This window comes from Macaca fascicularis, chromosome 10 (genome assembly GCF_037993035.2).
Source record: "Macaca fascicularis isolate 582-1 chromosome 10, T2T-MFA8v1.1".
NCBI lineage: Eukaryota > Metazoa > Chordata > Mammalia > Primates > Cercopithecidae > Macaca > Macaca fascicularis.
The window spans coordinates 90627380-90644850 of record NC_088384.1 but is presented as its reverse complement, the minus strand read 5'-3'; the positions used below and the strand labels follow the sequence as shown (position 1 = coordinate 90644850).

Below are 17471 nucleotides of genomic sequence, written 5' to 3'. Positions count from 1 at the left end.
AATAAAATGGTTTAAAAAATTGATAGATTTTTTTTAGGGCATCATTCTTCCAACCCTTCTACTTATATACATACATACATTTTATTTTTTTGTTGTTTTTTAAGATCGAGCCTTGCTCTGTTGCCCAGGCTGGAGTGCAGTGGCACAATCTCAGCTTACTGCAACCTCCACCTCCCAGGTTAAAGCGATTTTCCTGCCTTAGTTTCCCGAGTAGCTGGAATTACAGGCACCTGCCACCACGCCTGGCTAACTTTGGTATTTTTAGTAGAGACAGGATTTCACCATGTTGGCCAGGCTGGTCTCAAACTCCTGACCTCAAGTGATCTGCCCGCCTTGGCCTCCCAAAGTGCTAGGATTACAGATGTGAGCCACCACACCCGGCCATACATATATTTTATTTCATTTCATTTCATTTCATTTCATTTTTCATTTCATTTCATTTCATTTCGTTTCATTTCATGACGGAGTCTTGCTCTGTTGCCCAGGCTGGAGTGCAATGGCACAATCTTGACTCCTGCAACCTCTGCCTCCCAGGTTCAAGTAGTTCTCCCACCTGAGCCTCCCAAGTAGCTGGGATTACAGGCACCTACCACCACACCCAGCTAATTTTTGTATTTTTAGTAGAGACAGGGTTTCACCATGTTGTCCAGACTGGTCTTAAATTCCTGACCTCAGGTGACCTGCCCGCCTTGGCCTTCCAAAGTGCTGGGATTATAGGCGTGAGCCACTGCGCCCAGCCCATACATACATTTTACATACTTAGGTTTTAAGTCAGCATTTGCTGTGGAGCAAAAGAGGTAAGATGAAAGCTCACCCGTTCACTGGGAAATTTGCAGTGTGAACCTTGTCAAAGTCAAATAAAATACAGAGACAAATCTCTAATGTTTTATTTGGGAAGCAAGAATTGCAATTTGAGGCATACACACAGACTGGGTAGCCTTTGGTATGGCCAAAGAACAAACAGAAGGTTAGGAGTTTTATTAGAAAAAGAAATAGTATATATTGCTTTGAAAGAAAGCTCATTGACCCTAGTCAAGTTTTTGGGAGCTGGAAATCTCTGATTGGTGAGTGACAGTGGTAGGTCAAAGTAGTCTTAGAGTCACAGCAGGCCGTTTCAGCAGCTGGGCTTGTGGAAAATCTAATTGTTGGAGCAGGTGCTGTGTGCCCTGAGTGCTCTTTCCCCTGGCCCTGATTTAGTTGGACATGGCAAGAATGACCCAATTTATACAATCCACTTTTACAACCTCAAGATTAAGTTTGGCTCTAGTATTTATAAACAACAAGCCATCAGAGGATTGCTGGAGTTTCTTTTTTAGGAATTTTAGGTGTGTCTCACTGTGTAACTGGAGTAGTCCTGCAAGATTAAGTGCAAGTTCAGTTTTTATAAATAAATGCAGTACATACTTCAAATTACTTTATCGTTTTAGGGCCCTGTTCCCCAGAGCAAACCTTGACCCCAAGACCATGTCTTCAAAACAGAATTATACATAAAATTTATTGCACATCTTGTAATCACAAGTTTGCCAAGAAAAAAAAATCATTTTCCAGTCTAACATTGACAGCACTTTAGGTTGAATAAAACACTGAGAAAAATGATAGCCAACAGAAACTTGGGGGCCACTAATGGGATTTGCAAAGAGTGAAACCTCATCTCCTGAGTGTTTAGGGCTCGCCTAAGAGAACTGCTTTTTTTTTTTTTTTTGAGACAGAGTTTTACTCTTGTTGCCCAGGCTGGAGTGCAATGGCATCATCTTGGCTCACTGCAACCTCCGCCTCCTGGGTTCAAGCAATTTTCCTGCCTCAGCCTCCCGAGTAGCTGGGATTATAGGCATGTGCCACCACGCCCAGCTAATTTTGTATTTTTAGTAGAGACGGCATTTCTCCATGTTTGTCAGGCTGGTCTCAAACTCCCAACCTCAGGTGATCTACCCGCCTCAGCCTCCCAAAGTGTTGGGATTATAGGTGTGAGCCACTGCGCCTGGCCGAGAACTGCTTTTAACAGCCCACTTGATTCAATTCTTCATGGCCTTGTTGTTTATTCCCTGGCATACTTCTTTTTAAATATCAGTAGGGCGGAATGAGAAGATAAAACAATATTTTTACTTGTGAGGGCATTTTTTTTCTCTCCTGGGCTGTTTTCTTCCTCTTTTTTTTCTTCCTCCCTTCTTCTTTGCTAAATGGCAGTCTTTTTCAGAAGGAAGATCAGATGATTGAGGAATTAACTGAGAACCTAAATACCTTCTTCATTGAATTTGTCTATAGATGCCTTCTCTTTGTTGAATTCTTTTCTCTTTTCTTTCTCTTCTTTTCTCTCCTCTTCTCTTCTCTCTTTTCTCTTCTCTTTTTTCTTTTTTTGAGACAGAATCTCTCTCTGTCACCCAGGCTGGAGTGCAATGGCATGATCTCGGCTCACTGCAACCTCTACCTCCCAGGTTCAAGCATCTCTCCTGCCTCAGCCTCCCGAGTAGCTGGGATTACAGATGTCTACCACCAACTCCAGCTAATTTTTGTATTTTTAGTAGAGACAGGGTTTTGCCATGTTGGCCAGGCTGGTCTCGAACTTCTGACCTCAAGTGATCTGCCCACCTCAGCCTCCCGAAGTGCTGGAATTATAGGCCTGAGCCACCACACCCGGGCTTGAACTATTTTCCATCCCCAGAAATTCATCATTCTCTTAAAACTTCATTCTAGTTCAGTGGTATCAGTAGAACTTTTTGTGACCATGGAAATTTTCTGTGTCTATATTGTCAATGCAGAAGACACAAGCCACATGTGGCCATCAGGCACTTAAAATGTGCTAGTGGAACTGAGGAACTGAATTTTTAATTTTAGTTAATTTATCCTTTAGATTAGAATAGCCACATTTGGCTAGGGGACAGTACAGTTGCAAGGAGAAGTCAGAGTAGAGCTATGTAGATAAAGCTTAGAGAGGGGACCATGATGTTGATCAGATTCCTCTCACCTAAGATCTGTTAACAGTAATGCCGTCTCCAGCTTAAAACTCTTCGCCGACTTCCATCATCCTTAAAGTCTTTATTATGGAGTTATGATGTCTGTAATTTGTTTAAAAATACTTCTTCATGGACCATCTGATAGTATATATTTGCTAGTTAGTTTCAGCCTCAACTTCAGGGGGATGTGAATTACATTAATGAAGCATCCACACTCCATGATGGTCACCTAACTTTACATCTGCAAGGGTGCACTCTCCAGGGGCTGCCATCAGTGCAGCACTCTCTATAGTTTGATCAACACATTTACTAATTAGCATAGTGACTGTCAGAAGCAGCTTGGATTTTTTTTTTTTTTTTTTGAGATGGGGGGCTCACTCTGTTGCCCAGGCTGGAGTGTAATGGTGCAGTCTCAGCTCACTGCAAGCTCCGCCTCCCAGGTTTAAGCAATCCTCCTGTGTCAGCCTCCCGAGTAGCGGGGACTACAGGCATGTGCCACCATGCCTTGCTAATTTTTGTGTTTTTTGTAGAGACAGGGTTTTGCCATGTTGTCCAGGCTGGTCTCAAACTCCTGGACTCAAGTGATCTACCTACCTTGGCCTCCCAAAGTGCTGGGATTATGGGATGGCCCACTGCACCTGGCCAATTTTTACTGGTGAGATTAGTGTCTTACTAATTAACAAAATAAGTATTAGAAGTAGGCGCTCATTGGTGAAACTGAAGTAGTCAAAAGCAGAATTGGGTCGGATGTGGTGGTTTATGAGCAACAGAGCAAGACCCTATCTCTGCAAAAAATGAAAAAACTAGCCAGGCATGGTAGCATGTGCCTGTAGTTCCAGCTACTTGGGAGTCTAAGGTAGGAGGATTATTTGAGCCCAGGAGTTAGGGACTGCAGTGAACTATGATCCTGTCACTGTACCAGCCTGGGCGACAGAGCGAGACCCTGAAATAATCCTATGCTTGCATGAAGAAGGAATATGAATCTAGCAAGGCCTGTAACTTTGTCCCTTGGAGATGGTGCCTGAGGAGTAATTCCTTAATAATCCTTTGGCCTTTGGTTAGGATTTCTGGTTGCCTGATGTGACTCCAAGGGCAACAGAACCCTGCCTCTGGGATATTGTCAGTTCTATCGTGAGTGAACCTTTTTCTTTTCTTTTTTTTTTTTTTTTTTTGAGACGGAGTCTCGCTGTGTCTCCCAGGCTGGAGTGCAGTGGCGTGATCTCGGCTCACTGCAAGCTCCGCCTCCCGGGTTCACGCCATTCTCCCGCCTCAGCCTCCCAAGTAGCTGAGACTACAGGCGCCCGCCACCACGCCCGGCTAGTTTTTTGTATTTTTAGTAGAGACGGGGTTTCACCATGTTAGCCAGGATAGTCTCGATCTCCTGACCTCGTGATCCACCCGCCTCGGCCTCCCAAAGTGCTGGGATTACAGGCTTGAGCCACCGCGCCCGGCCACCTTTTTCATAAGTAGTAGTTGGAACAATTAGAGGTAGAAAGAGCTGGGACTGAATGGAGCTTCTAGAATAGTTTGTGTGAATTGCTTTGGGCCTGGCTCACTAAGGAATATCTGTTTAATAGATGTCTTTAGGTGTGCTAGAATTTGGTCTGGAACTTGCTTTCTTTGCCACAAGATCGTAGAAGAGGCGTTAAGACTCACCCACCTGAATCTTTTCTCTCAACTGTTAAAGAGTCTATGAGGTGTATATGACCAAAATGGCTTAACTCCTGCTTGACTTGGCTGCTCTCTACCTCTCTGTGCTTATCTTATACCACTTACCACTCACTCCTAAATCTCAAACCACACAGACCTTCTCTGCTCCTCCAGTGCGGCAAGTTCCGTCCCACCTCAGGTCCCAAACCCATGATGTCCCATCTGCCTTGAATGCGCTTCTGCTTTATAATACTTGCATACTTTAAAAGATAATAAAGACACACTGTGTTCCACTACCCTGCTTAAGTAATGTAACATTTCTAGTCCTTTGGAAGCCCTGTGAGTTCTCCTTCTACACTGCACTTCTTCCCACTACCTCAGAGGTTATGACTACCCTGAATTAGTTATTATTTGTATATTTTTACAAATATATAGTGATGGGGTTTCACCATGTTGCCCAGGCTGGTCTCAAGCTCCTGGGCTCAGGCAATCCACCCACCTCAGCCTCCCAAATTGCTGGGATTACAGGCATGAGACACCATGCACAGCCTACCCTGAATTTTTTATTAATCATTCTTTGGCTTTTCTTGAAAGTGTTACCACATATGTTTGGCTTGCTAAACAGTGTATTAAATCTTACATTTTCCCAACATTTTGTAATGAAAAATTTCAAAGAAAAATATGAGCACTCATATACCTACAACATACGTTCTTCCATTAATATTTCGCCATACTTGCTTTATCACATATACATCTACCCATCGGTCAGTCTTATTTTTGATACATTTTGAAGTAAATTGCAGATGTCATACATATCCTTGTAAATAATTCAGCATAAGCATCAACTGGAGTTCATTATTTATGCTCTTTTTCATTTTAGCTAGAATTTACATACCATGAAGTGCACAAATCTTAATACAAACATCTGTGTAACCCAAACTCTTCTCAAAATACAGAAAGTTCCATGGCCGGGCGCGGTGGCTCAAGCCTGTAATCCCAGCACTTTGGGAGGCCGAGATGGGCGGATCACGAGGTCAGGAGATCGAGACCATCTTGGCTAACACGGTGAAACCCCGTCTCTACTAAAAAATACAAAAAAACTAGCTGGGCGAGGCGGCGGGCAACTGTAGTCCCAGCTACTCGGGAGGCTGAGGCAGGAGAATGGCATCAACCCGGGAGGCGGAGCTTGCAGTGAGCTGAGATCCGGCCACTGCAGTCCAGCCTGGGTGACAGAGCGAGACTCCATCTCAAAAAAAAAAAAAAAAAAAAAAATACAGTAAGTTCCCTCAGGCCCTTTCCCCATCAATTCCCACTCCTATTCCCTTGGACACAACTGTTCTGAATATTGTTTTAATCATAGCTTAGTTTGGCGTATTCTAAAACATCATATAAATGGAATGAAATAATAGGATTATTTTGTATAAGGCCTCCTTCAACCAACTTGTTTTTGAGAGTTATCTATGTTGTTGCATGCATTCCTTTTATTGCTGGGTGGTGGTTTTGTGTGTGCAACATTTTGTTTACCCATTCTCCTATTGATGGAAACTTGGCCCATTTCCAGTTTTTGTCTGATATAAATAGACTACTATGAACATTCTGGTATAAGTCTTTTTGTGGACTTACGTTTTTGTTTCTCTTGAGCAGTACCTAGCAGTAGAATTACTGGGACATTAGGCAAGTGTATGTTTTGCTTTGCTAGAATCTACTAGACAGGTTTTCGAAGTTTTTGCACCATTTTACACCCCCCCAACCAAATATGAGATTCTAGTTGCCACACATCTTCACCACCATTTGATGGTATCTGTCTTTTTCATGTTGGCAGTTCTAGCGGTATATCATTGTGAAGTTCTGCTTGTTGTTTATTTTGTTTTGTTTTTGAGAATTCAAACTTGTATTTGACTAATAAGATATCTTTAAAACTTAGAACATAAAAATTGACACACCTAGAAGAAATTGATACATCAACCATCGTAATTAGTTTTAACAAATCTCTCAAAGTAAGATTAAACAAATCTCTCAAAGTAAGATTAAACAGCCAAAATATTTAATAATTATATAAATGATTTGAACATCACAATAACAAGCTTGATTTAATGAAGATTAGAGGCAAAGGGCTGATTTTTTTTTTTAAACTGGACTTGTAAAACACTCTAATTTTTAAAATTGCATGTTTATTTTTTTAACCAACTATGTAACAGATGGTTTTATCTCCATTTTTAAAAGCTTTTTATTTTGAATTAATTTTAGACCTACAGAAAAGTTGCAAAAATAGTAGTTTCTTGTATCCCTCACTCCACTTCCGCTAATGTTAACATTTTACGTAACCATACTACAGTTATCAAGAACAAAAAATTAACGTTTATGCAACATTATTAACTAAACAACAGACCTTATTAGAATTTTGCTTTTTCTACTGAGGCAATTTTTGTTTGTTTCAGGATCATATTTAGGTCCCACATTGCATTTGGTGGTTTTATCTCCTTAGTCTCTCGTAGTCTGAGACAGTTCCTCAGTCTTCACTTGTCATTCATGACTTGTGAAGTTATTTTCGTCAAATGTACCTCACTTTAGATTGTCATCGTTTTCTCATGACTGGTCTGAAGTTACATGTTTTTGGCAAAAATGCATATTGTGTCCTCAGTGCACTGTACCGAGGGGTTCATGATATTGCCATATCTTCTGAATGGTAATGTTTACCTTGATCACTTGGTGACATTAGTGTCTGCCAGGCTTCTCCACTGTAAGGTTTTTTTTGGTTTTGTTTTGTTTTGTTTTTGAGACAGGGTCTCGCTCCGTCGTGCGACTGGGTTCAGGCAGTCCTCTTGCCTCAGCCTGCCAAGTAGTTTAGATTACAGGCAAGCACTACCATGCCCAGCTAATTTTTGTATTTTTAGTTGGCCAGGCTGGTATTGAACTCTTGACTTCAAGTGATCCACCCACCTTGGCCTCCCAAAGTGCTGGGATTAAGGCATGAGCCACTGTGCCTGGCCTGTTTTTCATTATTACTTAGATTAGTTCTTTTCTTACACCATGTAACCCTTCAGTGTGGTTGTCTTATTAATTTGTAATATAGTTAGGTTCATTTGTTAGTATTTATATTCATTTTGGATTCTCCCCACATATTGGTTGATTTTAATTGTTTATTTGGGGAGGGGGTAAGTGAAGGGAATGTAAGATATTACTGTGGTTCTAAGAGTCAGCTGTACAAAAAGACAGAGCAGTATTATTCTGTCATCATTCCTGCTATCCTGTTCTTCTAGTCCTTCCCCTCTCACCCTAGGTAATTACAGTCTTCCCTTGGTATTTGTAGTGGATTGATTCTAGGACCTCCTGCGGGTACCAAAATCTCAGGATGTTCAAGTCCCTAATACAAAATGGTACAGTATTTGCATAAAACCTAGGCATATCCTCTCCTATGCTTTAAGTCATCTCCAGATTACTTGTAATAATACAATGTAAATAGTTCTTATACTATATTGTTCAGGGAATAATGACAAGAAAAACATCTCTACATGTTCAGTACAGACACAATTTTTTTTGGAACATTTCCTATCCTTAGTTGATTGAACACATAGATGTGGAACCCATGGATATGGAGGGCTGTCTTCTCTTTAGTTTCTGGCTTATCTTTCCTGTACTCCTTTCATACCAGTGAATAGATACATGTATACATGTATATTTTCTTATGTCCCTTTATGTATTTATTTATTTATTTAGAGACGGAGTTTTGCTTTTGTCACTCAGGCTGGAGTGCAGTGGCGTGATCTTGGCTCACTGCAACCTCTACCTCCTGGGTTCAAGTGATTCTCCTGCCCCAGCCTCCCGAGTAGCTGGGATTACAGGCGCCCGCCACCACGCCAGTTAATTTTGGCATTTTTAGTAGAGATGGAGTTTCAACATGTTGATCAGGCAGGTCTCGAAATGCTGACATCAGGTGATTTGCCTGCCTCTTATATGCCTTTCTTATATGAAGGGTAGCATACTGTAGATACCCTTTTGTGCTTTCCTTTTTCTCACTTAACATTATTTTCTGGAATTTCCTCCGTATCAGTATAGATAGAATAGAGATTATCCTCATTCTTTTTTACAGCTGTGTAGTACTCCATTGTGTGAATATACCACAGTTTATTCAGCCTCTCTCCAGTGTATGGGAATTTAGATTGCTTACAATATTTTGCAATTACAAGTAATGTTTCAGTGAGTAACCTTGTCTATGCATATTTTCATTTTGTTGGAGGTATATTTTCAACATAGATTTCTAGAAAGTGGAATTATTGAAGTATGTATGTAGTTTTGTTTTGTTTTGATTTTTTGAGACATGGTCTCATTCTGCAGCCCAGGCTGGAGTGCAGTGGCATGATCACGGCTCACTGAAGCCTCAACCTCCTGGGCTCAAGTGATCTTCTCACTTCAGCCTCCCTGGTAGCTGGGACTATAGGTGTGCACCACCACATGTGGCCAATTTTTGTATTTTTTGTTGAGACAGGGTTTTGCCATGTTGCCCAGGCTGGTCTCGAACTCCTGGACTCAAGTGATCCACCTGCCTCAGCCTCCCAAAGTGCTGGGATAACAGGCATGAGCCACCATACCTGGTGTTTTTTGTTTGTTTGAGACAGGGTTTCTAGCTCAGTCTCCCAGGCTGGAGTGCAGTGGCACAATCACAGTTGAGCTTTTTTCTACATCAAAGTTAAAGACAAGTTCACCATGTTTTTTTCTAGTACAGTGCTTTATCATTTCATTTAAAATACATATTTGGATCCCTAAGCTATTTGGAGTTTATTCTTGTGAATGGTGTGAGAGATAGGTCTAATTTAACCTTTTCCAAATGGTTACCTAGTTGTCCTAGCATCATTGATTAAAAAGTCAATTTTTATCATAGTGATATGCCACCACTGTCATATACTAAATTGCCATATGTATTTGGACTTCCTGTTTTATTCTACTAGTCTTCTCTATTAATGAGTCAATATTGTGCTGTTTTAATTATAGAGGTTTTATATTTCAGTGTCTGATAAGGCTAGTCCCCCTTCATGATTTTTTTATCAATGTTTTCTTAGCTATTCTTGCATGTTTGTTTTTCCACATGAACTTTTTATCCACATGAAGTGGCTTGGTGGCTTTTTTTTTTTTTTTTTCCTTTAAGACAGAGTCTCTTGCCCAGGCTGGAGTGCAGTGGCACAATTTTGGCTGCAACCTCCACTTCCTGGAGTAGCTGGGACTACAGACATGTGCCGCCATGCACTACTAATTTTTGTATTTTTTGTAGAGATGGGGTTTTGCCATGTTGCTCAGGCTGGTCTTGAACTCCTGAGCTCAAGTTATCCACCCTCCTCTGATTCCCAAAATGCCGGGATTATAGACATGAGCCGTTGCACCTGGGCCAATTTTCTATTTTCTTGTGAATTAGTTTTTTCTAATTTTTTATTTCATGGCTTCAGAAAAATTGAATGAGTACTATAATAAATACCTTTTTAAAGATTCTTCAGTTATCATTTTGCCATATTATGTATATCTATGTAAATATATTGATTTTTCTTTTTTCACCTGAATTACTTGCTTAGAAATTACAGACAAGATGCATCAACCCTAATTCAGCAGGTAACTCTTAAGAACTAGGCATTCTCTGTATGACCATGATACTGTTATCACCGCTAGAAATTGTTTTTTTTTTTTTTTTTTTTTTTTGAGATGGAGTCTCTCTCTGTCGCCCAGGCTGGAGTGCAGTGGCCGGATCTCAGCTCACTGCAAGCTCCGCCTCCCGGGTTCACGCCATTCTCCTGCCTCAGCCTCCCGAGTAGCTGGGACTACAGGCGCCCGCCACCTCGCCCAGCTAGTTTTTTTGTATTTTTTAGTAGAGACGGGGTTTCACCATGTTAGCCAGAATGGTCTCGATCTCCTGACCTTGTGATCCGCCCATCTCGGCCTCCCAAAGTGCTGGGATTACAGGCTTGAGCCACCGCGCCCAGCCACACCGCTAGAAATTTAACCTTGATAGAATAATATTATCCAATATATTCTCTCCAAATTTAAATTCCCCAATTTATATGTGACCTTTATAGGATTTGGGGGAAGGAATGGGATTCAGGATGTTTTACATTTCATTGTCATGTCCTTTGATCTCCACCTCTTTTTAGTTACACAGGCATTTTTAATAAATCACTTAAATTATTTATAGTTTTCATAGAATGTTTCCATTTCACCTTTTTTTAAAATACATTGGCATAAGTTTTAAAATATTTTCTTCTCCCTGATAGAACTATAGTTATGCCCTCTTTTACATTCCTAATGTTGTTTATTTGCTCGTCTCTCTTTTTTTCTTAATTATTCTTATTAGAAACCCATCGGCCGGGCGCGGTGGCTCAAGCCTGTAATCCCAGCACTTTGGGAGGCCGAGGCGGGCGGATCACGAGGTCAGGAGATCGAGACTATCCTGGCTAACATGGTGAAACCCCGTCTTTACTAAAAATACAAAAAACTAGCCGGGCGTGGTGGCGGGCGCCTGTAGTCTCAGTTACTTGGGAGGCTGAGGCGGGAGAATGGCGTGAACCCGGGAGGCGGAGCTTGCAGTGAGCCGAGATCACGCCACTGCACTCCAGCCTGGGAGACACAGTGAGACTCCGTCTCAAAATAAATAAATAAATAAATAAATAAATAAGAAACCCATCAACATGAGTCATTTCTAAGAACTAGATTTGGTCTTGTTGATTCCTTATATTGTATCTTTATTTTCTATTTTAACAAATTCTGCTCTTACCCTTATTATTTTCTTACTTCTTTTGGGGTCTATTCTGTTGTTCTAATATCTTAAAATGGGTGTTTAGCTTATTTATTTTCAATTTTTCTTCTATTCCAAAGTAAATTTCTAAGGATGTACTTTTCCCTGAGAGTATTGTTTTATCTACATTACACAAATAGTGATGTGGGGTATTTTCTGACATAATCGTTTCTTTTTGACTCCTAGGTTATTTGGATAAGTGTTTTAATTTTCTATAATACAATTCAAGAGATTTATTGTACAACATGGTGACTATAGTTAACAATATATTGTATACTTGGAAATTACTAAGAAAATAGATGTTAAGTGTTCTCACAACAAATAGGTGATACGTATGTGAGGTCAGCAAGTTTTTTTCTAATTTAGGTTATCTTTTCATTAATAATTTCTGTTAATTGTATTATGGTCAGAGATTGGAGTCTGTATGATAAAGATTCCTTGAAGTCAATATGGGTTTATGGCCTGATTTAAGTATGTGATGTTTTTATCAATACCCCCAAAATGCTGGAAATGAATGTGAATTACTTAGTTATTAGGTGCCCTATTCTATATAAGTATGATTTATAAGATCTTATGAGATTAAACTTATGAAATGTGCTTCATTTTTTTTACTTGATTACTGATTTGTCTGCTTGATCTATCAGTTATGCATTGATGATGGATTTGTTTATTTTTCCTTTGTAGCTTAATCCACTTTTGTTTTATATATTTTGAGACTGTTATATTCAAATTTAGAACTGTTATTTATTTATTTATTTATTTATTTATTTATTTATTTATTTATTTATTTTGAGACGGAGTCTCGCTCTGTCGCCCAGGCTGGACTGCAGTGGCCAGATCTCAGCTCACTGCAACCTCCGACTCCCGGGTTCACGCCATTCTCCTGCCTCAGCCTCCCGAGTAGCTGGGACTACAGGTGCCCGCCACCTCGCCCGGCTAGTTTTTTGTATTTTTTAGTAGAGACGGGGTTTCCCCGTGTTAGCCAGGATGGTCTCGATCTTCTGACCTCGGGATCCACCCGTCTTGGCCTCCCAAAGTGCTGGGATTGCAGGCTTGAGCCACCGCGCCCGGCCCAAATTTAGAACTGTTATATTTTTCCAGTGAATGGAACCTTTTATTGTTATTGGACTATTTTTATCTCTGCAATACTTTATTTTCCCCCCCCTCTCTTTTTCTCTTTTTTTGGAGACAGAGTCTCGCTCTGTCGCCCAGGCTGAAGTGCAGTGGCACGATCTCGGCTCACTGCAGGCTCCACCTCCTGGGTTCACGCCATTCTTCTGCCTCATCCTCCTGAGTAGCTGGGACTACAGGCGCCCGCCACCACACCCAGCTAATTTTTGTATTTTTAGTAGAGACGGGGTTTCACCGTGTTAGCCAGGATGGTCTTGATCTGACCTTATGATCCGCCTACCTCAGCCTCCTAAAGTGCTGGGATTACAGGCGTGAGCCACCGTACCCGGCCTCTATGTCTTATATTTTAAGGTATAGCTCTTGTAAATAGCATGTAGCTGCATAACTGATTTTTTTCCTAACAACATGATTTTTAAATTTAATTTTATTTTATTTTAGAGACAGAGTCTCGCTTGTTGTCCTGTTGTCCAGGCTGGAGTGCAGTGGTGCGATCTTGGCTCACTACAGCCTTTGCATCCTGGGTTCAAGCGATTCTCATGCCTTAGTCTCCTGAGTAGCTGGGACTACAGGCGGACACCACCACACCCAGCTAATTTTTGTACTTTCATTAGAGACGGGGTTTTGATATGTTGGCCAGACTGGTCTTGAGCTCCTGGCTTCAGGTGATCTTCCCACCTCAGCCTCCCAAAGTGCTGGGGTTACAGGTATGAGCCACCGTGCCCAGTCCCTGATAACATGATTTTTAGTTATATGGATTTTTCATTTGAATTGATTGTGATTTGTTTAAATTCATTTCTTTTTTTTTTTTTTTTTTTTTTTTTTTTTTTTTTTTGAGACGGAGTCTCACGCTGTTGCCCAGGCTGGAGTGCAGTGGCGCGATCTCGGCTCACTGCAAGCCCCGCCTCCCGGGTTCACGCCATTCTCCTGCCTCAGCCTCCTGAGTAGCTGGGACTACAGGCGCCCGCCACCGCGCCCGGCTAATTTTTTGTATTTTTAGTAGAGACGGGGTTTCACTGTGGTCTCGATCTCCTGACCTTGTGATCCGCCCGCCTCGGCCTCCCAAAGTGCTGGGATTACAGGCTTGAGCCACCGCGCCCGGCCTTTAAATTCATTTCTGTTGTCTCACATACTGGGGTGTTTTTTTTGTTTTTTGGTAATTCTTATTTTCCTTTTTCTTATAACAAGTCCTGAATTATTTCTCTTCCCCCAGCATCCTTTTTTTTTTTTTTTTTTTTTTTTTGAGGAAAACATTTTTAAGAGAGGAAAAATGGAAAAATATAGAAAATGTATAATAATAGCCATATGTCTACTGCCCAAACTAAACAGATACTAAGATTTTTGCTATATTGTTTCGTATTTGCTGTTGTCATACTTAATAAAGTATGTGAGGCCAGGCGCAGTAGCCCATGCCTGTAATCCCAACACTTTGGGAGGCCAAGGCAGGTAGATTACCTGAGTTCAGGAGTTCGAGACCAGCCTGGCCAATATGGTAAAACTCCATCTCTACTAAAACTACAAAAATTAGCTGGGTGTGGTGGTGGGTGCCTGTAGTCCCAGCTACTCGGGAGGCTGAGGCAGGAGAATCACTTGAACCTGGGAGGTGGAGGCTGCAGTGAGCCAAGATCGCACCGTTGCATTCCAGCCAGGGCAACAAGAGCAAAACTCCATCTCAAAAAAAAAAGGCTAGGTGCAGTGGCTCACGCCTGTAATCCCAGCACTTTGGGAGGCTAAGGTGGGCGGATCACGAGGTCAAGAGATGGAGACCATCCTGGCCAACATGTTGAAACCTCGTCTCTACTAAAAATACAAAAATTAACTGGGCATGGTGGTGCACACCTGTAGTCCCAGCTTCTCTGGAGGCTAAGGCAGGAGAATCGCTTGAACCTGGAGGCGGAGGTTGCAGTGAGCTGAGATCATGCCACTGTACTCCACCTTGGCAACAGAGCGAGACTCTGTCTCCAAAAAAAAAAAAGCAGATAAAGTTGAAGTTTTTTTGTTTTTTTTAACCTAAATTTGGGGTTCTTTTTAAGTCTTTTTTACTTGTTTATTTATTTTCACTTTGCATATGAATGCCAGGTTATATGAAGTTTCTTAGGTTCCAATTATATTTTCCTCTCTCCTTCCCAGGAGGCTAATGCTATCACCACTTTAGTGTATGTCCTTCTAATCTATGTTTTATGAAACTTTTACAGGGGTGTGTGTGTGCGTGTGTGTAAATAATAGTATTATTTGGTATAATCTCAGAACACATAAGTATTTTCATATAATATGGCTTGTTTGCCAATTTTCTATTATAACTAACCTCATATCTTTTAGATCTAGTCATGTTGACATTTATAGATACAATGTATTCATTTAACCTTGCAAATAGTATACCATGTGTCAACATACCACAATTTATTTGTTCCTCTATTGAAGGATTTTTTTTAATGTTCCAAACAATGGTGGAATGAATATTCCTCCATTTGTATCTTCTGCAACGTGGCTCCAGGATACATACCTAGAAATGGTGTTACTAGGTCTGATATCAGAGGATGCACCCATAATACCTTTTTTAACACTTACATCCTTCTTATTTAATTAAAGACCAAAGAAAAATTATAAACCTGTGTATCATAGCATGGTTTTGCAGGAGGGATCTTTAAGTATAAGCTAATAGCTGCCCTCTGTTGTTTATATCCCTAAGTTTATATCACTTTGCCTTCTCTCCTAGCGGCAGTACATACCTGTGAAAATGAAGAGCAAGGCCTTCTGGATCTTTTCTTGGGAGTATGCCATGATGTATGTGGGAAGCCTAGTGGTAATCGTTTGCCTCTCCTTCTTCCTTCTCAGCTCTTGGGATTTCATCCCCGCAGTCTATGGCTTTATGTAAGTAATGACCACATTAGAAAATTCTAGAAGCTGTGGGGAAAAGGGAACCCTTGCATACCATTGTCGGGAATGTAAATTAGTACAGCTATTATGGAAAACTGTATCAGCATTCCTCAAACAACTAAAAATAGAATTACCATTTGATCCAGCAGTCCCACTTCTGGCTACTTAAAGGATTTTTTTTCTTTTTTTTGAGACAGGGTGTCACTCTGTCGCCCAGGCTGGAGTACAGTGGGGCCATCTCTGCTCCCTGCAGCCTCTACTTCCTGGTTTCAAGTGATTCTTCTGCCTCAGCTCCCCGAGTAGCTGGGACTACAGGCATGCACCACCACGCTCGGCTAATTTTTGTATTTTTAGTACAGACAGGGTTTCACCATGTTAGCCAGGCTGGTCTCAATGATCCACCTGCCTTAGCCTCCCAAAGTGCTGGGATTACAGGCAACTCAAAATTTTTGAAATCAGTTTGTTGAAGACTTGTCTGCACTCCCATGTTCATTGCAGCATTATTAATAATAGCCAAGTTATGGAATCAATCTAAATGTCCATCAACAAACAAATGGATAAAGAAAATTTGGTATATATACACAGGGGAATACTATTCAGTCTTTAAAAAGGAAATTCTGTCATTTATGACAGTAGTAGGGATGGAATTGGAGAATATTATGCTAAGTGGAATGAGCTAGGCACAGAAAGAGAAGTACCACATGTGTTCTCACTTATATGTGGACTCTAAAACAATTACACTCATAGAAGCAGAGAGTAGAAGGGTGGTTACAGATGCCGGGGGTGGGAGAATGGGGAGATAATAGTCAAAGGGGTACAAAATCTCAGGAGGAATATGTTTTTTTTTTCTTTTCTTGAGTTCTACCACAGCATGGTGAATATAGTTAATAATACAGTATTGTACATACCAAAATTGCTGAGAGTAAATTTCAATTGTTCCCACCACAATGTTTAATATTTGAGGTGATAGAAATGTTAACTAGCTAGATTTAATTATTCTACATTGTATTCAGAAATCATAATATCACGTAAAATCACCCGTAAATTAGTACAACTATATATCGTCAGGTAAAACCGCCCTACAAAACTCTGGAAGCTAATTTGGTTTTCATAGCTCTAGCTGGACTCGGGGTGAGTGACCACAGGAAGCCTTTGTATTAAATAGCAGCGGTTCTCAAACCTTAAGGTGCATCAGAATCACCTGCAGGACTTGTTAAAACCCAGATTGCTGGGCCGACCCTCAGAGGTTCTGATTTAGTAGATGTTGGGGAGGGATCAAGAATTTGCATTTCTCCAGTTTCCAGGTGATGCCGATGCTGTTGGCCTGCTGGTTTAGGGAACACACTTTGAGAACCTGTACTCCAAATCACACCTTTGATACAGTGGGATTAACCCAGTATGCCTAGTGTTCCATTATTGGAACGCTAAGCTTGTGGGAATTATTTACGTCCTGCTGCTCAAGGTCATCGCCAAGGTCTGATTTTTCACACACAAAAAAATTTGCAACCTCCAGCTTAAGTGTTAAAGAGCACTCCCTGGGAACATCTAAAGCAAATACCAGCCTCTAACTGGGAGGTTTGGGCTCAATTCCAAACAGAAATGGGTGTGTTCCTCTACTGCAAGAGGGCCTCTGACGGTTTCAAAATAATGCCACCTGCCACACGTCAAACCTTGAGAGAAAACTCACATGGGCTTGAGTATTGCAGGCTTGCCTGAGTGTGTATTCATGAATTCTATAAACATTTCCGAATGCCCTGTGTGTGCCAGGCTCTGCGTGGGTGTCGAAGACTTGGTTGCTCCTAAGCTTTGAGGAGCTCACAGCCCAATGGGTGACAGACTCTTAAACCTGTGCAGGTGGGGAAGGGATCTGGAGCGGCAGAACTCCCATTTGGGATTCTGGACTGCTTGTTTGTGTTGAATCCTGGCTGAGCATAACCATGACTTGGTAACTCCAGCTCTTCATGCTCTGCCTTAGATAGGAGTTGCGATGCCAGGTGAAGAGTTCTTTCTGCTGAACACGGAGCGTTCTTTACCTCATTTCACGGAAAAGGAGGTATAGTTACAGCAACAGGAAAAACTTAACCTGGGCG

At 41.2% G+C, this 17471-nt stretch overlaps 1 protein-coding gene across 8 annotated transcripts in view; it reads left to right on the top strand.

Annotated features, from left to right (window-relative positions):
- The window catches only part of PIGU (phosphatidylinositol glycan anchor biosynthesis class U), a 110492-nt gene that overhangs the window by 67151 nt on the left and 25870 nt on the right, over positions 1 to 17471 (top strand). For all 8 annotated transcript variants that reach the window (XR_012419299.1, XR_012419298.1, XR_012419297.1 and 5 more), the window contains one exon: positions 15221 to 15375. Coding sequence is in view for 4 of the 8 variants with exons in the window: in XM_005568784.4 (XP_005568841.3) it covers positions 15221 to 15375 (155 nt within the window). In the remaining 4 variants the exon portion in view is untranslated. The remainder of the gene's footprint in view (positions 1 to 15220; positions 15376 to 17471) is intronic.